At 39.0% G+C, this 25,462-nt stretch overlaps 1 protein-coding gene across 1 annotated transcript in view; it reads left to right on the plus strand.

Annotated features, from left to right (window-relative positions):
- The window catches only part of ube4a (ubiquitination factor E4A (UFD2 homolog, yeast)), a 38,914-nt gene that overhangs the window by 10,540 nt on the left and 2,912 nt on the right, over positions 1–25,462 (plus strand). The window contains exons 6-19 of the mRNA XM_022675259.2: positions 740–899; positions 8,560–8,762; positions 9,496–9,687; positions 11,130–11,463; positions 11,556–11,682; positions 13,735–14,042; positions 15,288–15,420; positions 17,284–17,474; positions 17,592–17,692; positions 19,006–19,119; positions 20,763–20,937; positions 22,272–22,452; positions 23,283–23,430; positions 25,093–25,250. Of these exons, the coding sequence (XP_022530980.2) occupies positions 740–899; positions 8,560–8,762; positions 9,496–9,687; positions 11,130–11,463; positions 11,556–11,682; positions 13,735–14,042; positions 15,288–15,420; positions 17,284–17,474; positions 17,592–17,692; positions 19,006–19,119; positions 20,763–20,937; positions 22,272–22,452; positions 23,283–23,430; positions 25,093–25,250 (2,525 nt within the window). The remainder of the gene's footprint in view (positions 1–739; positions 900–8,559; positions 8,763–9,495; positions 9,688–11,129; positions 11,464–11,555; positions 11,683–13,734; positions 14,043–15,287; positions 15,421–17,283; positions 17,475–17,591; positions 17,693–19,005; positions 19,120–20,762; positions 20,938–22,271; positions 22,453–23,282; positions 23,431–25,092; positions 25,251–25,462) is intronic.

The raw sequence follows: 25,462 nt of genomic DNA on the forward strand, positions 1-25,462 counted from the left end.
ATATATATGTACATATATATATATATATATATATATATATATATACATATATATATATAATAACGCTTTGTAATGCATGTAAACCAAACAATTACTCGGAGACTAGTGTGTGTGCACTGAAATCCTATTTATACAGAGTTCACAGGTGTTGAGAATTTCATTGATTATCTTCCTGGAGGTGCTGGGTGCAGAGTCATGTGATTGTGTGATAAATTGTGTGATGGTAAGGTGCATTGTGGGTAACGTAGTCCAGAGTCTGGAGATTGCAGGCAGAGCTGAGTGTGGGAGAGTTAGACGCCTTTTGGTGCCAGGCAAAAAAAGGAGCTCAATCTCAACACTCATTCCTGTTACCTAAAATTAATTCTTACATCTTATTTGTTAATTTGTTTATTTTTAATATACAAATTTTGGGAAAAATCACTAGAATGTGCTCAGTGTCTTCATGCTATTAGCATAGATGCCATTTAGCTATTTTTCATGTTTTTGCTAATGCTATGCTAAAAACTTATTCCTGTTACTTTCAGTTCTGTTACTCATAACATAAAAAAGTAACAGGAGTGAGTTTCAGTAACAGAACTGAGTATTGTCCCCTGGTTTATTGATTTATCAATGTGAATTTTAGCTAATGTAAATCACTTTTTTTTCAATTCTGTTCGGTTCATCATTTATCCATTTGTTTAATAAATTGCATGATAATAAATTTATTCGAGCTAATAACGATTCTCATAACATGTGACAGGTCACTAAAGTGCCAGAGAAGCTGCTGTCGTACGCTGTACGCTGTAAGAACCTGACCGTCTCCAACGCTCGCACAGTTCTGCTCACCCCGGAGATCTACATCAGTCAGAATGTGTACGAACAGCTCCTGGACCTGCTGCTGGAGGCCGTCAACGGAGCTCGTACGTCTTTTCTTCTTTATTACTGAGTCACTCTTCAGTCTAAATGCTCTTTTAAATAGTCTGTTAGCAAATAGGCCTGTCATGATAATGACATTATTGATCTTTAGTACAGTTTATGGTCATGATACTGATTTTGCCTATTGCCTCTGTAATAAAACAAATAATGAAATATACCTTTTTAAATAATATATTTTCCTGATTACTTTCATTTACACATCATTTTACTTGACTTACTATCTTTATCTATCTTTTTTTTTTTTTTTTTTTTTTTTTTTTTTTTTTTTTTTTTATTGATTAATTTCAATGTTACATTAACAAACATTTTTTATTCTTTAACCCCAAAATCAACTCCCCCCCCAGCTATCTAACCCCCCCCCCCCTCTGAGCCCCCTACCCCCTAAACTTATCCCCTCTCCCTAACAAACATTTTTTTATTCTTTAATCCTTAAAACAACCCCCCCACCCCACCCCGCTATCTAACCCCCCCCTCTCTGAGCCCCCTACCCCCTAAACTTATCCCCTCTCCCTAACAAACCCCCTTTTCTCCCTCCCAGGTCTCCCACCTGTACAAGCATACATGTAGACAATACAGTCATTTATAGATTAAATACACATATAAAAACATACACATACATGTAAACATTATTAATAATAGTAATAATAATAATAATAATATTAATAATAATAAATGAAAAACAGAGAAAAAAAAAAAAATATATATTGAATAACTAAAATAAAATACAACCAATCAAGTCACCCTACCACTCTGCTCCTATTCATTTAAATTGGACAACTGTTTAAAGTATGTGATAAAAGGATCCCAGACCAAACCAAACATGTCTGCCACCCCTCTCAAACTAAATTTAATCTTTTCTAAATTGAGAAAGAACATTACATCTTTTAACCACAGGGCATGTGAGGGTGTTGTAGAGGCTTTCCACCCAAGAAGAATTCTTCTTTTAGCTAAAAGGAGCGCAAATTTTAGTGCCTCAACCACTCCAGACTTAAGGGAAGATTCCAAATGTACTCCGAACACAATAAGTAGTGGGCTGGGGCTGACATCAATACCAAACGCATCGTTTAAAGAACTAAATACTGCCTTCCAATATTTCTCAAGCTTTGTACAGGCCCAGAACATGTGCAGTAGGGTAGCAGGGTCTTTACCACATCGGGGGCACCGGGGGTCCACCCCGGGATATATACTTGCCAGTCTAGCATTGCATAGGTATGTCCTATGGACTAGTCGGAACTGTATTAAATTCAGTCTAGGACAAGAAGAGGACGAATGTATTCTTTTTAATATTTTGCTCCAAAGCTCCTCTTCAATCACAAATCCAAGTTCTTGCTCCCATTTAGACCTTACTGCTAAGGGGAAATCAGTGAAGGACATAAGAATACTATAAAGTTGTGATATCAACCCTTTTGAATGAACGGGAATCAGAAACAGACGTTCCCAAGGTAATTCAGGTGGTCGTCCTGGAAATGTGGCAAAAAGTGTTTGAGCACAATGGCGGATTTGAAAGTATCGAAACATATTGGTGCGTGAGATGTTATATTTAGAACACAGTCCGGAGAAACTGTAAAAGGCATCATCATCATACAGGTCTCTAAAAGAAGTAATACCTAATCTTTTCCAGGAGCCAAATGTGCGATCTAGTGTAGAGGGTGTAAATAAGTGATTGTTGTCGATCGGGGTTAAGGTCGAGGCTGAGAGGAAACTAAACTGTCGTCGGAACTGTAACCAAATCTTCAGTGTAGCTATAACTAAAGGATTAGAAGAGTATCGGGAAGGGGACAATGGGAGGGAAGAAAATATTAGTGCCTTCAGAGATGAGCAATGGCATGATAGCGATTCCAGTACACACCAGTTGATGGTTGGTGCATTAATCCAAAAACCAATCTTGTGTATATTGGCTGCAAAATAGTAAAGTAAAAAATTTGGTAGGGCCAGTCCCCCCTGATCTTTGGGCCTCTGCAGAGTTAGTTTGCCAACACGAGGAATCCTTCCGCTCCAAACAAAATTTATAATGGCCTTATCGAGGGTCTTAAAAAAAGATTTGGGCAAGAATACTGGAAGGCATTGAAACAAAAACAAAAACTTGGGAAGAATGTTCATTTTGACACTTTGAATTCTACCAGCAATTGATAGAGGGAGAGTGCTCCACCTCTGGAAGTCTCTCTTAATGGAGGACATAAGAGGGGAATAATTAGATTCTTGAATGGAGGCCAAAGTATGAGCTATATGAATACCAAGGTATCTAAAACTTTTTTGAGCTAGTCGGAAGGGGATGTTGGTTTGAGCTATTTGGACTGTAAGAAAATTAAGAGGAAAATATTCACTCTTATCAAAATTTAACTTATATCCTGAAAAGGAGCCAAACTCTTTTAAAATGACCTGAGCAGCAGGAATTGAAAGTGAGGGGTGACTAATATATAGCAAAAGATCGTCAGCATACAAAGAGACTTTATTTTCTATGTTATGGCGTATAATACCCTGTATGTCTGACGATTCTTTGAGGGCAATAGACAAAGGTTCCAAAGCTAAAACAAACAAAGCTGGGCTTAACGGGCAACCCTGACGAGTACCCCGATGTAAGGAAAAAAAAGGAGAGAGAATAGAATTAGTACGTATTCTAGCTGAAGGGGAGGCGTAAAGAAGCTTGACCCACGATATAAAATTATTCCCAAAGCCAAATTTATGTAAGACTGAAAAGAGGTATTTCCATTCTAAACGGTCAAATGCTTTCTCAGCGTCCAATGCAACAACTGTCTCAGGAACATTAGAGGAGTTGGAAGACAGAACAATATTTAAAAGCCTACGAATGTTAGAGAAAATATGACGTCCTTTGATAAAGCCAGTTTGATCATCTGAAATAACTAAGGGAAGGACTGACTCTAAACGCCTGGCCAGCACTTTAGCAAGAATTTTGTGCTCGTTACAAAGCAGACTGATGGGTCGATAGGAGCTACATAGAGTTGGATCTTTGTCTTTTTTCGGTATAAGAGAGATTGTTGCCTGAGTAAAAGTTGGGGGAAGATAACCATTTTCAAGTGATTCCTCAAACACCTCCAGGAGAAGGGGGGATAATTTTTCTTTAAACTTTTTATAAAACTCTATACCAAAGCCATCTGGGCCTGGTGCTTTTCCACTATTCATAGAACAAATTGCATCTACGATCTCCTCTAGTGTAATAGGGTCCTCCAGGTTCTGTATAGTGTCAGGGTCTAAACTAGGCAGTTTTAGTTTATTCAAAAATGAGTGCATTATATCCGGATTGGGGGAGCATTCACTGGAATACAATGTTGTGTAGTATTTGACAAAAATTTTGTTAATTTCCTTGGGATGGGTTACTATGTTGTCTGATGAATCCCTAATTTGGGATATTAATCTGGAAGCAGTAAGTCTCCTCAGTTGATGGGCCAATAATCGACTGCCCCGCTCACCAAACTCATATGTCAGACCACGCATACGCCAAATTTGAGCCTCTGCTTTTTCTGTCGCGAGGAGGTTGAATTCCGCCTGGAGGTCAGTGCGTGATTTCAGCAAATCTGGGGAGGATTTTTCAGATATTTTTCTATCTAAATTAAGTATTGATTGAGAAATGTCCTCCATTCGGACTCGCCTAAGTTTGTTTTCATATGAAGAGGATGAGATTATTTCTCCCCTCAGTACAGCTTTCAGAGATTCCCATAATGTTGACTTGGAAATCGAATCTGACCTATTAGTAGCTAAAAAAAAGTCAATGGAGTCTGAAATCCTGGAGCAAAAAGATTCCTTTGTAAGAAACTGTGGATTTAAGCGCCACTGCGGAGGATCTTTATGATAAAGACCAAACTTCATGTCCATTTGAAGAGGGGCATGATCAGATATAACTATGGCCAAATAATCGACATGGGTAACAGAATCCAGGAGCTCACTGTTAATAAAAAAATAATCTATACGAGAATATGACTGATGTACTGGCGAAAAATAAGAGAATGATTTGTTGAAGGGGTGTAATGTGCGCCAGGGGTCCACACAACTGTTATCTTCCATAAAATACGACAAATATCGGGCCATTTTAGAGAGCGAAGTTGTTTTTGAGCTAGATCGATCTAAGACTGAATTCATAACACAATTGAAGTCCCCCCCAAAAATAAGTTTGTGTGAGTCTAGGTTTGGGAGAGTAGATAAAAGCCTTTTCACAAAGTTCTCATCGTCCCAGTTCGGGGCATAAACATTAACCAGTAGCACCTGCTCCTGGAACAGATGACCCGCTACAATGATATATCTTCCCTCCCGATCAGAAATTATTTCACTTGGTATAAACTGAACCCTTTTATTAACTAAGATAGCAACTCCTCTCGCCTTTGTGTTGTAGTTAGAGTGGAAAACTTGATTTACCCACAATTTACGCAACTTATTATGTTCTAATTTGGCTAAGTGGGTCTCCTGAAGAAAGACAATATCTGCGCTTAAAGTTTTGAGATGAGAAAAGACTTTAACTGTCTTGGTCTGGGATTGTAATCCTTTAACATTCCAAGAAATAAATCTCATCGGTTTGTGTTGTCGGTCGGCTGCTCTTATGGTGTACATAGATAAAGTTTAAAGCTAAGAAGCAGTGGTAGGGAATAACAAAGTGACTAGTGGGGAGAAAGAGGGAAAAAAAAAAAAAAAAGGAGGGGAGAGACCAACCCCAATCCCAAAAAACATTCCTCAAACTCAAACAGACTTCTACTTCCAGTAACGGTGCCCCGAGTTATATTTTACAGCAAAAATCCCTAATACCCACTCCCCAGGGCCCTGGGGTTAAACAACTGTATAATAGAACATTATTTGACAGACACTCTATGAACCGATACAAAAACCTGAACAGTGACCCGGTCTAAATGTGTTGGGTAGAGAATTCTTAATTATAACTGCCCATACAGAACCTTTTCATAATTTTTTTTTCCCATCATTGTTATTGCAAATTAAGAATACTCAAACTTCTATTCCAGATGGGCTAACATATATATAAAAATTAAGACAAGAAAAACTGCTTTACTGTTATGTCCATTTCTGCGGTGCCCACTTCAAATAACACCCCAACAGTAAACATGCCAAACGAACCTGGCCTTTATCATAGTCAACAGCCTCAGTGATGGCATTTTTAGTCATTGCTGACCTGCCCTTTAGGGTGACTGTTCGTCGCAAAACTTCTGCGCCGCGTCTGGGGTTTCGAAGATCCTGGCCACTCCATTCACCATCACTCGGAGTCTGGCAGGGTAAAGTAGTGTGAAGCGGACCCCCCTCTGAAATAAGGTTGCCTTTACTGGTTGGAACGCAGCTCGTCTGCGGGACAGCTCCGCGCTGTAATCCGGGAAGAAACGCAGTTTATTTCCCTTGTATACGAGCTCGTCTCTGCTTTTCCTCATGACCCGCTCCTTGTCTTGAAAGCTATGGAAGAGAACAATCATAACCCGGGGTCTTCCACCAGTGTTTCCTCCTGCCTTGGTCGAGCGGCCGAGTCGATGGGCTCTTTCAATAACCGGCTGACTCTGAAACAGACTGGAGCCGAACAACTCCCTGAGGAGCTCCGTCACAAACCCGATCGGATCCGTTGACTCCAACCCCTCCGGAATCCCAATGATACGCAGGTTACATCTTCTAGATCGGTTCTCCAGGTCGTCTAACTTCTCCACTAGCGAGGTATTTGAGTGCCTAAGCAAGTCGCACTCCCGCTCGAGCCGCTCCAGCCGGGTGTCGTGGACAGTCAGTGTAGACTCCAATTCAGCGAAATTATTCAAGTGAGAGTCGAATATCCGCTCCAATGATTCGAGTCGTTCGCAGATCGGTTGAAGTGATTCATTCAGGATTTTAATGGTTTTCTCCATTTTCTGGTCAAATTGTTCGCTAAACGCCGTGAACCATTTCGGAGGGGTGTCACCATCGAAAGATGAGCCTGCAGTGGGAGAGAGCGGTGAGCTACTTTCCTGTGATATCAGACACTCTCCCGCGCTCGGGTCCCCGCGAGGCGCGAGGCCGGAGGAGGAGCTCTCCGTCTGGGCTGGAACTGTAGCTGCTGCCGGTGTAGCCGCGTCGGTCCGTCGGGAAGTTAGCATAGCAGCGGGGTCCGATGAGTTAGGCTTAGAACCAGCTCTATCTCTCAGATTTCTCGACATGACCAATAAAAATTAGTTCCGGGGTTCTAAAACTTACTTTTTAAGCGTAGAAAAAGCAAAAGAGAGTTCTGTTTATTATCAAAAATAATCGTGCCCCAGGGAGCAAGTACAAACACGTCTGACTACGCCGCCATTAAACCGGAAGCTTATCTTTATCTATCTTATCTTTATCTTAACTGAGCACCCTCTCCGCTTTTAGACTCATTGGCCCGTTTTTCTGCGCTGCAACTGAGCACCCTCTCCGCTTTTAGACTCTTTGACCCGTTTTTCTGCGCTACAACTGAGCACCCTCTCCGCTTTTAGACTCTTTGGCCCGTTTTTCTGCACTAAAACTTCACTCTCGCACCTTTTAGACTCTTTGGTCCGTTTCTGACGCCTAGCGTTCAAACTTTGAATCTCACATTATAAAACCCTGCTTAACAGCGGGACAACTTTCATTCTATTTCTAAAATACCTCGTGGGCCGCTCCAAAAAAGGAAACAGGCCTCAAATGGCCCGCGGGCCGTAGTTTGGACACCCCTGCTTTAAGTGATAAACCAACACAAAGTATTGCATAAGTGTGAAGTGAGGGGAAAAATAAATGAGACATGATTTTCAAAATATTCATCAGATAAAATTCAGAGTAGTGTGTCATGCAAAAGTATTACTCTAAACCTCTAAATAAAATCCAGTGCATTTAACTGCCTTCAGATGTCACTTAATTAGCTAATTTGTTAGAGAACACTAGTGAACAAACAGCATCATGAAGACCTGAAGGAACTCACCAGACAGGTCAGAGATTGATAAAGTTGTGGAGAAGAAGTTTACAGCAGGTTTAGGTTAATATATATATAAAAAAAAAAAATATCCCAAGCTTTAAGCATGTGTTAGAATGACACAGTGTTAACCTCCTGAGACCCTGACTTTAGGATCTAACAAACAAAAAACAATGTCTTCAATTAGAAATTGTTGTTTATTTTAAAATTTAAGAACTATCTTTCACCCAATAAGTCCAAAGACAAATGTTTATCTTTCGACAGTGAGCAAATAGACATCAGGAGAATAGTTTCAAACATAAATTGGATGAGCGTTTTGTATCTGGCTCATGTTTGTGTCTGAACTGGCTGTAGAAACCTCTGACTGGGATTCCCACCCTCTTGATTTCAATCAATTAAGTGATGAATGTTGTCATGTGACCACTAGATGATACAGCAGTGTGTCCATATGAGGCCAAAGGATTAAAGTTTTGCAAAATTATTAAGTATAATGGTGCAAAGAAGCAGAAATGGGATGTCCTCATATGAGGACGCAGGGTCTCAAGAGGTTAAATCACATTGATCTTTTTATTTGATGACTTTGTGTTTGTCTATCACTTAAAATCTCAATAAAATACATTTAAGTTTGTGGTTGTAAGGTGACAAAATGTGGAAAACTTCAAGGGGTATGAATACTTTTGTATATTTGTATATATACATAGTTTTCCTGACAGTGTCTGTTACTTGTTGTAAATGCTTGTTCTTTTTTGATGCCTCTGCAGAAATGGAGGAGGTGGTGGAGTTTCTAGAGGAAGTGATTGTTGGTCTTTTGGCTGATCAAGAAGTGCGCTCCTTTGGAGAGGTTATGGTACCGGTGTTTGATATTTTCCAAGGCCGAATTAAAGACTTAGATCTGTGCCAGCTGCTGCTGTATTCCTATCTGGACATCTTGCTCTACTTCAGCCGACAAAAAGACATTTCCAAGGTAAGATATTTCTAAGTAAAGGGAATTTAAGTGACAGCAGCCCAGTTCATCTCCCAGCACTGGGGTCTTGGGTTCAAGTCCCTATCTGGGTGGAGTTTCCATGTTCCCCCTGTGTGCCCGAGATCTCGTGGAACGAAGAGAAGAGGAAAATTCAGGTATTTGTATAGAAGAAGCTTCTGCTACTTTTAAGTTGTATGTCTGGCTGCATTTTGGCTCCAGTGGAAACAATAAACGGTAACAGAGTGACCAACAAGACACAAACCATATATAAATACTGTAAGTAAATCCTACACCTGACTGTTTCATAGACAGCTGTACTAATCCCTTAGCTCTGTACTGTATTTAAAAACATGTTCTGTCTCTGTTTCACTTCAAGTATAGTCTTAATATGACTGGTTGTGGTTCTGCATAGTTAAATTACAAGAGATTTAGGAGAAAAAACACAAACCATAGTCTTAATATGACTGGTTGTGGTTTGTACTTATTGTTTGCACTATATAAGACCTAGAAAAGTTTTATTTTTATTTTTTATTCTTATTTCTATTTCTTATAGAATCAATGTGTGAGAGAAACCAGTCTGTTAAGTTTGCGTTATATGATTTTGTCAAATAAAACTCTAGTTTTCAAGCCGTTTTTCATTTTTGACGTTTTCTTTAAAATTTTATTTTTAAATCTCGTCTCGTTCTCGTGATATTAGTGTCTCGTCACACCCCTAACTATCACCTTTTTTTAGGTTCTGGTGGAGCATATTCAACCCAAAGATCCAAGCAACGGACTCCAGTATCAGAAGACTCTTCTCGGCACTGTATTGAACATTTCTTGTCTGCTGAAAACTCCTGGAGTCGTGGAAAGCCACGGCTTTTTCCTCAATCCCTCTCGCTCCAGCCCACAGGAAATGAAGATTCAGGAGTCTAATATCCATCAGGTGAGCTTTACACAGCAGCGCTGCTTTTCTCTGATCTTATCAGTTTGTTTAACTTTAAGTTTAATGTCTTCTGGGCACAGACCATAATCTTTTAATGGGATTGGGCAGCTCAGTGTTATCATGATAATTTATAATAACGATATTGCAAATTGCAGCAGTGGCCAGTCGCTGGCTTTATAAATAAATCAGTTAAAGAGAACAGTTTGTTCAACAATCAGTGGCTTTACACTGTCAGATTAATGAGACGCTCTGGCAAAAAATGAAAAATAAAATAAAACCACTACTATATCTGATGTAAACTTCCCTACTCTTCATTCCTCAGTGGTGCCACAGTAGCCTCTATAGAGCAGGATGTATCTGTTAACATATTTTGTATTTTGGTATAACTTTAGGGAAAACTACATAACTGTTTAATGCAGAATGAAGCCAGATTGTTAGCATTATTGCTAGCAAGATAAATATCTTATCGCAATTACCATATTTTCCTCACTATAAAATCTTTTAATTTTACCAAAAGTCGTCAGAGCGTCTTATGTATGATTTATATATTTTACTAGTCAGGTTGTAAGGAGTAGTAAAAACACCAAGTGACTGATCAGACTGAAACCTGCTGCTAACTCCGGCTAGCACTGCAGTAGCAGCATTAACATGAGTCACTAACTGCGTTAAGCGCTAGCTCTTTTGCTATTTTGAGGTAAATATATCCGACTTAAGTCTCCGCGTTTACTGTGTTAAAACAAGCTCAAAAAAACACTCAGGGTTCCTCGGTTTGGCTAGCACTTAGCAGCTAATGCTAATGCTAGTGAAATTTGGGAATCTAAGCTTACTGTAAATAAACCAAAATGCTTTACTCACCCAAATAAACCATTTTCAGGAGAGAAATCTGTGTAGATGAACATCCAGCACTCGTTTTACTTTGAAAGAAAGTGTTTTTTTTTGTAATTGCAGGTTTTTTTTTTACTTAGCTTAGCTTTACCTAACTTAGTTACTTATTTATGTTCATTTTTACACTCTACTGCCATATATTAAACCAAACTTATTTTTTTCAGCTGAAAGATAAACGCTGTACATGAATAGGATAGCGACTTTATTGTTAAAAGTTTGGTTTCTTTATTAAGTTAGCTTCGTAATCTTCTTATCCTTATTTTCTTTATGCTTTTTAAAATGCTACTTCTCCCACTGCTTTCGACATAGAAACACAGATGGTTGCAGGATTGTAGGAACTATACTAATTTGTATTGTTTGTGCTTTTTGGAATAATACATCATGCCTGAAACTTTTTTCCATGTTATTATTGCGCTTTTCCAAGCCAACTTTTAACTTTTTGGTCATACACCTCCCTCCCCTAGTTTTTCTTAGTTGTTTGGATTGAGTTTGTGTTATCATTGCTCACCACTGCTCTTTAATAACTCTGTATTGTTTTCTCTGCTGTATTTTATCAGTTCATGAGCCAGTATCATGATAAGCTGTACCAGATTTTGAAGAACCTGCTGCAGCAGTCCACCGAGACCCGTCACCTGCTGCTGTCCTGGCTGGGTAACTGCCTGCAGGCTAACATGGGGCGGGCCAAAATCTGGGCCAACCAGATGCCTGAGATGTTCTTCCAGATGTACGCCTCGGACGCGTTCTTCCTGAACCTGGGCGCCGCGCTGCTCAAACTCTGCCAGCCCTTCTGTCGGCCTCGCTCGCCAAAACTCCTGACCTTTAACCCCACCTACTGTGCTCTTAGAGAGCTGAGTGAGGAGGAGAGACGCAACAGGAATGTTCATGCCAGAGGTGAGCTGTCTGTCCTCCACACCCAGCAGCAGCAGCAGCAGCTTAATCATGTTATTAAAGGTCAGAACTAACCACACTTCACTTCTGTCCAGGTTTAGACAAGGAGACGTGTCTGATTCCTGTTCCTCCTCAGCAAACAGTGGAATTTGCTCAGTCCTACAGCCTTCTGACCGAGAACCTGATCCTCACTCAGCTCACCCTTCACCTGGGCTTCCACAGGTCATTACCAGCTCTGCACTAAAAACTACAACACAGTTTAATCACAGTATCTGCCACTGTGGCTGCAACGATTAGTTTGCATACTATATCGACTATAAAACATTGACTATAAAAAATTGTCGAACGCTAGGGGTGGGCGATATGGCCCTAAAATAATATCACGGTATTTGCGATAACAATACTCTTGGTGATGTACATGAGAATACATTACTGCAACAAAATGAAAATTACATTTTATTACTGCATATGATATGATCTGGCACACCCCTAATAACAGACATTAAAAAATACAAGACTTTTATCAGATTTACATTAACAGAAGTCATTGATCCAGAATTATTAGTCATGATAACAATAATAATAATAATAATAATAATAATAAAGCATTTCTCCAAATATCTCCATATATCCAGGATTAAAGTAAAATAAATGATACTGTACAGATATAATCTGTCTCTAGTAGATATATAATGGGAAATGAGAACAGTGTGATTTTTTCTTTTGATAAAAACAGTATAAAAGTAGAACCCTGATGTGATAATTAGGGGTGGGTGATGTGGCTCCATATTTCAGGGTATAATATCAATAAACACCGTATTCAGAAATGTTGGTGATATTATTGAGTACGATACAATATTGCATGCGCCATTAATGTTTGATAGAGAGAGAGAGAGAGAGAGAGAGAAAGAGAGAGCACATGCCAGAGGAAAAAAGGGCGAGCGAGCAAGACATACACATAGTGAGAGAGTGAGCATCCTGATTACTAATGCTAGCTCTGTCCACAGTTATATGTTACAGTAACTACAGACTTTAATAAAAAAAAAACTTTATTTTCTTAGACAATCAGTCATTTTAGGGAGGTAAAAATACCAAAAAAAATTGAAAAAAAGTGGGAAAAAAGTGAACAAAAATAAATAAATAAACATACGAGTATCCTAGAATCTCCTGAAAATAACATCCAGCCTGTGTGAACGTTTCCTATAATATATTTTGTAATTAGTTATTACATTATATCTAGTTGTTAATACATTCAAATCAGAATGTCAATGAAACTTTTTTCTCATCTATAAGGATATTTTGAGACGTATTTTTAACAAGTATTTACAGTGTAGGATAATACAGTATAGAGATAGACAGACAGACAGACAGACAGATACTTACTTTATTATTTTCAGAGGAAAATTCTGGACATCAAGCAGCGGGTATACATAGTACATAAAAGTTATAAAAGAAGGATGAGATATAATGATACATATAAAAATACAATAAAATATAAAGTATGAAAGTAGGGAGGTTTTTAGTGTGTGTGTGTAATGGAGGTAGTGCAATTGAACACAGTGCAATTGTCAGCCAGTTCAAATACAAAGTTATATATTAATTTAATTTAGCGGTGCAAATGTGTAGATATGTAAACAGTGGACAGTAAATAAACTAGCTGTGCAGAATAGAGAAAAATAAAAATAATGTAAGGTATAGGGGTTGGACAATGAAACTGAAACACCTGTCATCATTTTAGTGTGGGATTTTAGGTTAATCTTCATTAATTGCACATTGCAGCAGTAAGAGCAGAGTGTGAAGGCTCAATTATCAGGGTAAGAGCACAGTTCTGCTCTAAATATTACAATGCACACTACATTATGGGAGACATACCAGAGTTCAAAAGAGGACAAATTGTTGGTGCACGTCTTGCTGGAGCATCTGTGACCAAGACAGCAAGTCTTTGTGATGCATCAAGAGCCACGGTATCCAGGGTAATGTCAGCATACCACCAAGAAGGACCACCACATCCAACAGGATTAACTGTGGACGCTGTAAGAGGAAGCTGTCTGAAAGGGATGTTCGGGTGCTAACCCGGATTGTATCCAAAAAACATAAAACCACGGCTGATCCAATCACGCAGAATTCAATGTGCACCTCAACTCTCCTGTTTCCACCAGAACTGTCCGTCACCACAATCAATTATTGTGCTCTAAAACCAGGTGTTTCAGTTTTATTCTACAACCCCTGTATATATTTGTTAAATAGTCTTTGTTCTGTTTGTACTGTCTCCAGGCTACATGATCAGATGGTGAAGATGAACCAGTCTCTGCACCGGCTGCAGGGAACATGGCGAGAGGCTCAGCTGAGCGGGGGTCCGGTAGCGGAGCAGCTGCGGGAGCAGTTTGAGCGTCTGATGACGGTTTACCTGTCCACTAAAGCTGCTGCCACCCAGCCGGCCATGCTCCAGAACTGCCTCAATCTGCAGGCCTCCTGCGCAGCCCTGCTGGTCCAGCTCAGCCTGGGAAACCAGGGACCCGAGCACGTCCCCCTCTCCTTCCCCCTGCCTCCAATACACAACAGCCTGCTCTGCTACGTGCCAGGTACTGCAGACCCTCATTAGAGAGTTATGCCTTCAGTCGCCAGTTAGCACTTCATTCCATTAAAGCTGAGGGCCTTAATGTGCACCCATCATTTTAATCTATTTTTTAAACTCTGAATCTAATGACACATAAATGTTAGTAAAAAAGAAAAAAGTAAAAAAGCTTTTTCCCTGCAGAATGTAGATCGAAATGAATTTATTGAAGGAATTTAATCGTAAATATTCTCTGAAAAACTGTCAAATAATGGTGTATGTATGTAAACCCTTTAATGAAAATGCATGTGAATTTACTGGTTTTGCACTTCATATGAATGAAAGTATTTTACTTTAATTTTAGGGGTTTGGCAGCCACTGCTGACAGTCATTTGACCGTGTTTTTATGTTTTTTTTTACAGTGTATTTAACTATTCAAAACATGTAATGGTCAATATCTAGATGAAGATGCTTACAAAACTCATGTCACATTAAAAAAGCTTGTTTTAAAGCAAGTCCACTATTTACCGGCACTCACTCCTGTTACCGGAACTCATTCCTGTTACTTTTTATGTTTTAAGTAACAGGAATGAAAGTAACATTAGCAAAAACTTGAAAAAAGCTAAATGGCAGCTATGCTAATAGCATGAGGACTTTGAGCACATTCTAGTGATTTTCCCAAAATTAGTGTTCAATTAAAATAAACCAATAAGATGTAAGAATTAGTTTAGGTAACAGGACTGAGTTGTGAGTGTTGAGATTGAGCTCCTCAGTCAGAGTTACAATAAGATCAAATATACAGAAAAAAAAAACTAATGAGGAACTTAATGTTGGTCTTCCCATGATCTTCACAATCAGAACCAGCTGATTTCACTTCTGATGCCACAAGAGTGATTCAGGGAGCATGAGATCATCATTTATCATTTTTACACATGGATTGAGAGAGAGTTCACCACAGAATCCAGACCTTAACCTCATTGAGAATCTTTGGGATGTGCTGGATGGAGAAGAGCTGCTTTGTGCAGCGGTTGGTCAGACTCTACCATCATCAATGCTGCTGCAAGATCTTGGAGAAAATTTAAATTAATGCAACACTGGATTGAAATAAATTTATTGACGTTGCAGAAGCTTATTGAAACAACGCCACAGTGAATGCAGTGTCACACAATCAAAGATAAAGGAGATTTTTATTTTCTTTTAGACAGGCAGTGTATTAAGATATAAGTAATATGATCTATAACTAAATGATCATTCTAAACATCTCCTTTTTCAGAATTCTTTGCCGAAAACATGGGCGATTTCTTCATATTCCTCCGGCGGTTTGCTGATGAGGTGCTGGAGACGTCCTCAGAGAGCTTAGAGCAAGTGCTCAACTTCATCACTGTGTACATGGGAAATGTAGAGAGGTGAGGGTAATCACTGCATTTTCCACACTATTCTCACACGTCATGCTCAAGATCAAAATTGGAAACCCTGTAATTTGTATATATTATATAATTCTGTCGACTAGAGCTAAACAATTTATTGCTTCAGGACAATATATTGTATATGAAATAAACGTGCAATTTATTTTAATATAATCACTATTACAGAATAGAATTATACTAAAATGGTAGTGCTGTCTGACTGCAGGACATTTTGAATACTGGGAGCATCAAAATGTTTTAAAATAATAGTTTACAAAAATAAAAGTACAAAAGTAAGAAAAATATTTATTTTGTGCTTTCTTTTTTGTTAGTGTTTAGAGTCCAATCAAAACAGTCTGTGTGTATATGTCAAATTCCATCTTTAAAATCTCATCTTTAAAACATATTGGACACCTGATATCGGATTCACGAGTATGGAACAATAATGTGAATTAATACAATTAAATTTTGTGGTGCTGTTGTCCATATTAGCCAGCATTGGTTTTGTGCTGAATTCTGACTCCCTGTCAGAATCTGAACGTGCATCACGCAGCAGTATACACACAAACACATTAGACTTGTGATTCCTGTTGTTTCTGTTGATGAATAACTATAATTATTCTGTTTACCTTCACAACAAACTACAAAACATCGCCTCAGGGGCGTTGAATTTTGCAGAGAAAACAAAAGACACGACATGCATAAACATATTAATTGCACACGCAAGTTGTTTCAGATTTAGAATCGTTCACATTACTGAGAGCTGCAGATAACTTACATTTACTTAAATGGTCTTTTTTAAAAGTTAAGTTACTGTCATTCAGGCCAGACGTGAGGATTACACGTTATACTTTACATAAAGTTCATTAACCAAGTGGTTAAGCTTGCATGAGTTATGAGGGACAAGGGAATATCCAACAAAGCCAGAAAGATGAGTCAAAAATACAGAAAATAGGTTGGCAAAAGGTAATTAATAGAATGGCCAAGGCAAAAGACAATAAACTGTGATACAAACAGGGTCAGTAACGAAGAAGGCAAAACAATTAAATGTGTCGTAGAAGAGCTAGGAAAACTAGATTCGATTCTCAGCAATGATCTGAGCAAACTGAGGGGTATTTATACTAGGGAAAGCAGGTGTAGCCAATTAGTAACTCGGAGAGCGGGAACACCATAGTATCATGTGATCAGTGGAGTCAGGGAAGTCTGGTGTGGGTGCATGATGGGAAGTTGAGTCTTTATAGCACAGTTCAGAGACTTGTGCAGACAAAATTGAGAATGACAAAAATACCAACATAAAAAGATGAAACAAATTATTTTAAGTTTGTTGGCAATTCTGATATTTTGCTACTATGATCAGGAGATTGATCATGGTTCTAATCCTGTGCATGTAGCTTGCCATCAGCTGCCAGAGCCCCAAGAGAGCCCAGTTGTCCTTGCTCTCTCTGGCTGTGTACAGTAGATGGCGCTCTCTCTTTTCCCCTCATCACTCCTAGGGTGATGTGGATCAGCACAAGGCTGCGTCTGTGAGCTGATGTATCAGAACCGAGGCGCTGCGCTTTCCTCCAAGCGTTAGCGCTGTGATGCTACTCGGCAAAAGAGGTTCAAAAAGAGGCGGAGTCTGACTTCACATATGTCGGAGGAGGCGTGTGCTAGTCTTCATCACCCTCCTGGTGTTGGAGCATCACTAGTGATAGAGGGAGGGCTAATGAGTGTAAATTGGGGAGAAAATGGGATAAATTACATCTGAAACTATCTGAAATATCATGCTGTTGTGTCTATAATTAAACCTTTAACCTTCATCCTGTGTCCTTGTTATAATGATTTCTGATTGCTGATCATCCGGATATAACTCTTTACCGTCAGAATGAAAAATCCTCATTTGCGGGCGAAGCTGGCGGAGGTTCTGGAGGCTGTGATGCCGCATATGGAGTCTGTGTTGCCTGGCGCTCCGCAGCCCATTATGTTCCAGAGACAGAGGGTGTTCTGCTCCTACTGTCACGCGCCTCATCTAGCCGAAGCTCTCATCACTGTGTTTGTAGACATCGAGTTCACTGGTGGGTTTCACATTACATTCCTCTGTTTTCATGTCATTCATAATTTGTTATGGAAATTGAATTCAGTCAAATTTCATTAGACGGGATTACAAGTCTGCCTTTGCCTCTTTCCCCCAGGTGATCCTCACCAATTTGAACAAAAGTTTAATTATAGGAGACCCATGTACCCTATCCTGAAGTACATGTGGGGAGAGGAGAGCTATAGGGAGAGCATTAAGGTGGGAAAATCCATGAGAGATCTTTAATTATTTTTGCATGATACTTATACTTACAGCACTGTGCAAAAGTCTGCGGCAGCAAGAAACTTGCTTAAAAAAACTGTGCATCTTAGCAGTGTGTTTTTACCTAAACTGAAAAAAAATAAAAATGTCATGCCAACAAACATGATATTGTAAAGATTGTTTTTTTTTTTAGTTAAATCAACTACATAATTTCCCAAATTATTATGCAACTGATATTTCTCTCAGATTATCCTAAATGGTCAGTGCAAATGACAGTCAGTATCATTTTTAAGTCATGAACCAGTTAAGCATAAATTCAGTTTTACTGAACAAACCTCCCAATGATTGAACAGTCGTTTGAGTAAAAATATAAAAAACTCAGAATGCATTGTTTCAAATTATTATGCACAACAGAGTTTCAAAAAATTCTATAGGTTGTAAAGAACTGCAAATGGTCAGTTTTTCATTGTGAGGTTTGTTGAAATGTGTGGTTTCTAGAATGAATGAGCTCCGGTGAGCCGGTATAACACTGCTTTAGTCCAGTGGAGGAGCGTAATGTGTTATAATGCCCTGCTAAGTGCAGTTCTGCCACTGACCTAGTCTTATAGTCTCTGTAAAACACCAAATCCACCGGAGATCCTATTTAAACCTATAGTTACTCACAGAGGTGGGTAGTCCAGGTCCAGAAAGTAAAAATCCACCCAGGGGTTTAAACAGAGCTGTTCTAAACATACACCTCTCTATAGTACTTTGCTGGGGGTGTATAATTCTAAACATAGACTAATTCTAACCATTTGTTCCTTAGCTCTGAATTACTGGGCATGACCATGCCTTATCTGATCAGATCTGTTGTGGTAGTACATAGTCCTACTCAGTATTAGTGAGGTGGTGCTAATGTTATGGCTGATCAATGACGGTATTGTACCTTACATTAGAATGTAAACCATTAATAATACTTGGCATTGTCAAATATTTAGTGTTATATTTGGAAGTGATTAAGATAACAAACACTAAATCACAGATCTTGTTTGTTTGTTTATTGATTTGCATATATTCTGAAGCTTGTGTTGTTTTTTTAATACAAGTGAATGCTTTCTACCCTGCTTTACATATCATTTCATCAGATGTAGATCAGATTTCACCCTGTACTGTGGGTACAGACAGATTTGTTGTTACATGTGTTTTTGTTTAGTCGTTTTGTTTGTGGTTTGTCTACTATTTATGATTCTGTGAATTCATTTGCATATCACTCTTTTATTACTAAGAGTAGAAGAATGAAAACCATATTTTTGTGTTTGTTGTTTTTTCAGTGTCTGGCCGTTTACGCATCGGAAAATCTAGAAGCCATGAATCCTCCTCTCTTCCTACGGTTTCTGAACCTGCTTATGAACGATGCCATCTTCTTACTAGATGAGGCCATACAGGTACATATAGCACACATATGTATTTTATATTAACGGTATTTTATCTAAACTGTGTGTGGTTTTCATGCACTGTGAGAAATACACTATATATCCAAATGTTTATGAACACCCATACTTCTTTAAGTTGTACTTACCTATTGCAATTTCTTAGTGCATGTATATTTTTAACCAGAGTATTCTCGAGTTGCTTAGTCTGAATCAGACCTAGGAATCAGAAATCTGTTGCATGCCGTAAACAGACTGCATCATTAATACTTTTAAGACACTTTACAATGTCCATGTTTTACGCACAACCATTTATACTCAGCCCTCATCCACACACCAGTGAGAAGCAGCAGCCAACAGCGCACAGCGTACTCTCAACCGGAAACAACCGTCCAGCTGGAGGACTGCATTGCACACTACGAATTGGACATACTGCTCTTACCCACTGCCATCTCCTGGTTGGGGAACAGGCTCCAGCCTGCCAATTCTGTGATATTCCTCAAACTATTAAAACATCTTAGTAGACTGTGCCACGCTTTTAACCACCAGAAATAACTTTTATAGGGTTACAAATATAAAAGAACTCTTTAAAAAAAAATCCACAAGCTAAAATACTTAATTTTCTAAAAGTTCTTCGTATGAAGAAACTGATTTAAGTATGCGATGCTCAAGTCACAAACTTTGTTGATGCCATTACCAGTATGCCAATATGTTGCTGATAGAGCACAGAACACAAACAAACAAAAAGCATCGCGCACAACAGCATTTACCCAGGACAGAGTGCCAATCCATATCTGGGCACAGTCATACATACATTTTATACACACACACACAATCCTATACAATATACATACCTACATATACATACATATACAAATCAATTTAGAGTATTACATTACCTGATCTCCATGTTTTCCCAGAGGGAACCCACGCAGACACAGGGAGAACATGGAAACTCCACCCATATAGGGACTTGAACCCAAGAGCCCAGGGCTGGGAGGTAGTCGACTAATCTGCTGATTATTTTTCAGATTAGTCAATTAGTCAACAGTTATCTCCCAAATAACGATTATTCAACAATTAAATTTGTAGTCAACGAGTTTAAATAATCGACGATGCCGATTATATCGACTTATCGTTGCAGCCCTACCTTGAATGCAAATCAAATCTCCAAAACCTGGTTCTTCTATTCCTTCCCTAACACTAGAGACACTCCAGCCAACTCCAGTAAGTTTTAAACAGTAGAAACCTTTTTTTTAAAATAGCCTGGATTTCAGAGAAAAAAAAACAAACATTTATTTAAAATGTTTATGTTCCAGTACCGTTGTTGAAATACATATATAGTTTGTCATATGTGGAAATTATTTATATAAGACACTTATTTGTGTCTGTCTTGGTCAAGATTTCTTAAGAACACAGAAAAACAGGAAAAATGAAAACAGTGCTATTATTGTTCAGAGTGCATTATTAGTCATTTGCATACTGCAGCCTTGTGCAATGTCTTGTGTGTGTTAATTTATGATAAAGATCAGTGGTCAGTGTACCGTGCAGCCTGAACGCTGCACATGTGAGGGCTGACCCGGTCGCTGGTGGTCTGATCTGTCCTGATCTGTCCTGTTCTGTCCTGATCTGTCCTGTTCTGGTTCTGATCTCTGTAGTACTTGAGTAAGATCAAGCTCCTGCAGCTGGAGCGGGACCGGGGGGAGTGGGAGGGTCTGGCTCCAGACGCCCGCAGGGAGAAGGAGTCCAGTCTGCAGATGTTCGGACAGCTGGCTCGCTTCCACAACATCATGTCGAATGAGACCATTGGCACCTTGGCTTTTCTCACATCTGGTAAGAAGTGTTGTAGTACTCGAGTCCGGTCTCGTCTCGTCTTGGACTCCACCTTGTTTGGAACAGGTCTCGTCTCAGTCTCGGGGTAAGGGTGCACTCTGAGACTGTGGACAAGACCGGCCAAGTCCGAGTCCTCTGTCTGGGCTGAAGCTCATTAGAAACTCAACCTTTTTTCTATCCTTACTGAACATGAACAATTTATTCAAACAGACCCAATCAATCCTTTTTTTTTGTATGTCTAAAATTTGCACACTGATTGGCTAACAGCAAAAAAATTAAAAAGCTAATCCCAATTTCGTTCAGTTTCCCATCAGTGAACACTTTTTATTTTGAATAGTCCGATAAGTTATGAAAAAAAAGTGCTTTTTGTTCCACAGCGGCTCGCTGGAGTTAAACTCTTTGTTTATGTGAATCATTGTAAATTTGTATGCAGAACTTCCTGAAAGAAGCAACATTCAGCAGAAGTAAATTCTGCCACACTTCGATAACAGAGACCTTAGAGACCATAAATTTTTCCAGACATTTAGAAAAAAGGAGAGATAAATACAAACTAGCGAGATAACTTATGTAAGTGGTAAACTAGCTACAATATTAATGTTAAAGAGGAGAGAACTAAAGCTAGCAATGAGCTAACTAATCTTAGTGAAAAGCTAGCTAATCCTAGTGACGAGCTAGCTAAAATACTAATGTTACCAAGGAGAGCAATACCGTTAGTGATGAGCTAGCTAAAATACTAATGTTGCCAGAGGGGAACTAAAGCTAGCAATGAGCTAGCTAAACTTAGCGATGAGCTAGCTAACCTTAGGTACGAGCTAGCTAAAATACTAATGTAACCGGGGAGAGAACTAAAGCTAGCAATGAGCTAGCTAACTTTAGTGACGAGCTAGCTAACCTTATGTACAAGCTAGCTAAAATACTAATGTTACCAGGGAGAGAACTAAAGCTAGTAATGAGCTAGCTAACCTTAGCGTCAAGCTAGCTAACCTTAGCGTCAAGCTAGCTAACCTTAGCGATGAGCTAGCTAACCTTAGCAATGAGCTGGCTAACCTTATCTGCCAACTAGCTAACTTTAGCAATGAGCTGTTTAAGGGCAAATTGTTTTTTACATTTTATAATAAAGATGAATAGAATTTGATTCAGTTTTAGAAGTTTAGAAGAGATACAGATATTTTAATGTTTTTATTTTTAAATCTTAATCTGGTCTTGGTCTTGGTTTCGGACTCCACTACTAAAAGTCTACATTACTAGTAAAACATGCTGGGGTATTTAGTTCATAATAGAGATGTTACAATATGATTAAAGAGCTAACTTTTTTCTTATCTTGTCCTGAACAGAGATCAGAGGTATATTTGTGCACCCTTTCCTTGCTGAGAGGATCATCTCCATGCTCAACTACTTTTTACAACACCTGGTTGGGCCGAAGATGGGAGCCCTGAAGGTGAAGGACTTCAGTGAGTTTGACTTTAAGCCTCAGCAGTTGGTGTCGGACATCTGTACCATTTACCTGAACCTGGGGTGAGCTCTGTGTACATCATATAGTGCTGGGCGGTATACCAGTTCATCCAGTTAGCATAACAAGCTAAAGTATTGTAGAAACATTAGCTCAGCTCTGTGGAGTCAAACGCTCCGTCCTCCTGCCTGGAAAAACATGAGAACAACATTTTATCGGAGGAGCTCCTGCTGCTGCTCCTTGCAATATGATTAACTGTAGCCCTTTTAAACATAATAATACTGTAGAGTAAAATATAAGTATAATATTACTGTATTTGTAGCATTATAAGGCACACTTAAATCCTTTAGTTTTCCCAAAAATCGTCAGTGAGCCTTATTATCTGGTGCGCCTTATGTATGAATTTTACTAGTAAGGTATTAAGAAGCAGTAAAGCCACTCCACTGAAGTACAAAGTTATAGTTTAGTTCTATAGTTTAGTTCTCTAGCACAGAGACTCGAGACTACAGCAGTATTAGCATTAGCTCTTAACTGTGTTAGTGCTAGTTAGGTATTTAGTCGTTCAGAGGTGAGTATTATCGACCAGTAGCCTGCTGCTAACCCCAGCTAGCACTGCTGGAGCACCATTAGCATTACCCGCTAACCATGCTAAGTGCTAGTCAGCTCTTTCGCCGTTTAGAGACGAGTATATCGGACTGTAGTTTGCGTGGGACGAACCGCTAGCTAATATCGCCCTGGCTTATTGAAACACTCAGGGATCCTCAGTGTAACCCTGTTGGGCTAGCTTTAGTGAAAATTTTTGTTCATACCACCCAGCACATACAGAATCAACTATTTTACACATTTTCTCATAATTTAACTAAGGCTTGAAATTATTATTCTCTTCTCGGCACAGTGACGAGGAGAACTTCTGTGCCACTGTCCCGAAGGATGGCCGATCGTATTCCCCAACACTCTTCTGCCAGACGGTTCGAGTCCTGAAGAAAATCAACAAGCCTGGAGACATGATTGTGGCTTTCAGTCTTCTAGCAGATAAAATAAAGGTTTGTGTTTCTGTTGATCAGGCAGTGAATTACAGTTTGAGCCGGGTTAGTTTTACCAGGAAACCTGTAGATTACCAACTGGACTACATTACTGAATAAAGTATAAAAATGTACAGGTTAGAAGCTGCCGAATCACATCACACACTGTAAGTCTTTTGACAAATGTTGAAATTTCTACTTGGGTTCTCCCCACTATTGATTGATTTGTTAGAAGCTGTTTTGGACACTGATAAGTCTTGTGCTAAACTGGAAGTTCTGGCAAGATTTGTAATTGTAATAAAGTATGGTTTTGATCAATTTAACATTTAAGTGATATTTATCTTGGAAGTAATTTTATTTTTTTGTTGTTTTCTCGAGATGAACACAATATTTTTTTAGATTCATGAAACAAATACAGCTGCGGTAAATTGGTTTAACTAAAGTGGTAAATGGCCTTTAAGTCCAGGGTCAAGTAAGGGTGTTTATATGCAGATTATTCAAGATTTAATAAACTGCGTAGTCAAAAAAAGTTGGATTTTAGTTTTAGTTTTAGCAATCATATCAATTTCTGAGTGCATGTATACTCTTATCCAGAGTATTCCCAAATTGCATAGTCTGTGAATGAGTGAAAACAGACCTTGCTATCAGAAAGAAACAAGCGACGTTTAACACAGAACCGACGAGAAGGAGACAAACCACTTTTAGATCAACGCTAAAACGGAATGATTTAAATCATCTTTGTCTTTTAGCTGACGTTTGTTCATATTGTAGCTTTATGTGTTAAAAAGAACATGTAAAAATTGGGTTTTAAATAACCAGCACTGCAGGGGCTCCAACTGTTCCAGTGGTGTTAAGCGCTGCCACTATGATCAGGTGATCGCTGGTTCCAATCCTAGTCATGCAGCTTGCCATCAGCTGCCGGAAACCCGAGAGGGCACAGTTGTCCTTGCTGTTTCTCTCTGGGTGGGTACAGTACAGTAGATGGCGCTCTCTCTTTCCCCTCATCACTTCTGTGAGGATGTGGATCAGCACAAGGCTGCGTCTGTGAGCTCATGTATCAGAACAGAGTCGCTGCACTTTCCTCCGAGCGTTAGCGCTGTGATGCTACTCAGCAAAACGGTTCGAAAAGAGGCGGAGTCTGACTTCACATGTATCAGAGGAGGCGTGTGCTGGCCTTCTTAACCCTCCTGGTGTTGGAGCATCACTAGTGATCGTCTTCACCCTTTCACACACTTAAATGCTACACACTTTTTTCAGTGTAACATAATATGAAACATTTTTCCATTATATATGTGTAACTAAGAGGCAGTGTGCAATTATTTTAAAAGTGCTTGAGCTTTTATTATTTATTATTTATATTGTTTATATTGTATTCTTTTTTATTTTATCTGTGTTTTGTACTAAGAGCCTTTCTATCCCTTTGCTGATGTAATACTGTGAATTTTCCCACTATGGGACTAGTAAATATCTTATCTTATGTTATCTTATAAATTAATGTCAAACTGCAGTAAACACACTTGATTATTAATAATTTTAAGACAGAACTTACAATAAACTCTAAACAGATTAACTGGCTAAACTAAAGACTCCGGTTTAACACCTTCAGCTTAAATTGAGCTTTTTCTCTTCCTTTCTCTTATCTATCGTCTTTGAAGATGATATTGATTTCTCTTTATCACACAGTCTCTAGCAGACCGGCACCAGCAGGAAGAAGAGACGTACTCGGACGCTCCTGATGAGTTCTTGGATCCCATCATGTCGACCCTGATGCTCGATCCAGTGCTGCTTCCTTCTTCTAACGTTACAGTCGACCGATCAACAATAGCACGACACCTGCTTAGGTACTGTACTCACACTGTATACCCTTTACATTACATTACATTACATTACATTACATTACATTATATACAGTACTGTGCAAAAGATTTAGGCATCAGTGGGACTTTCAGTAAAGAAAAAGCTTCTTATCTGTGCAGAAAGTGTTTATTTAATAGCTCAGTAAAACACATTACAGCATTACAATAAATACAAACAGCAATTTTACAAAAAGCAG

Source organism: Astyanax mexicanus, chromosome 18 (genome assembly GCF_023375975.1).
Source record: "Astyanax mexicanus isolate ESR-SI-001 chromosome 18, AstMex3_surface, whole genome shotgun sequence".
Lineage (NCBI taxonomy): Eukaryota > Metazoa > Chordata > Actinopteri > Characiformes > Acestrorhamphidae > Astyanax > Astyanax mexicanus.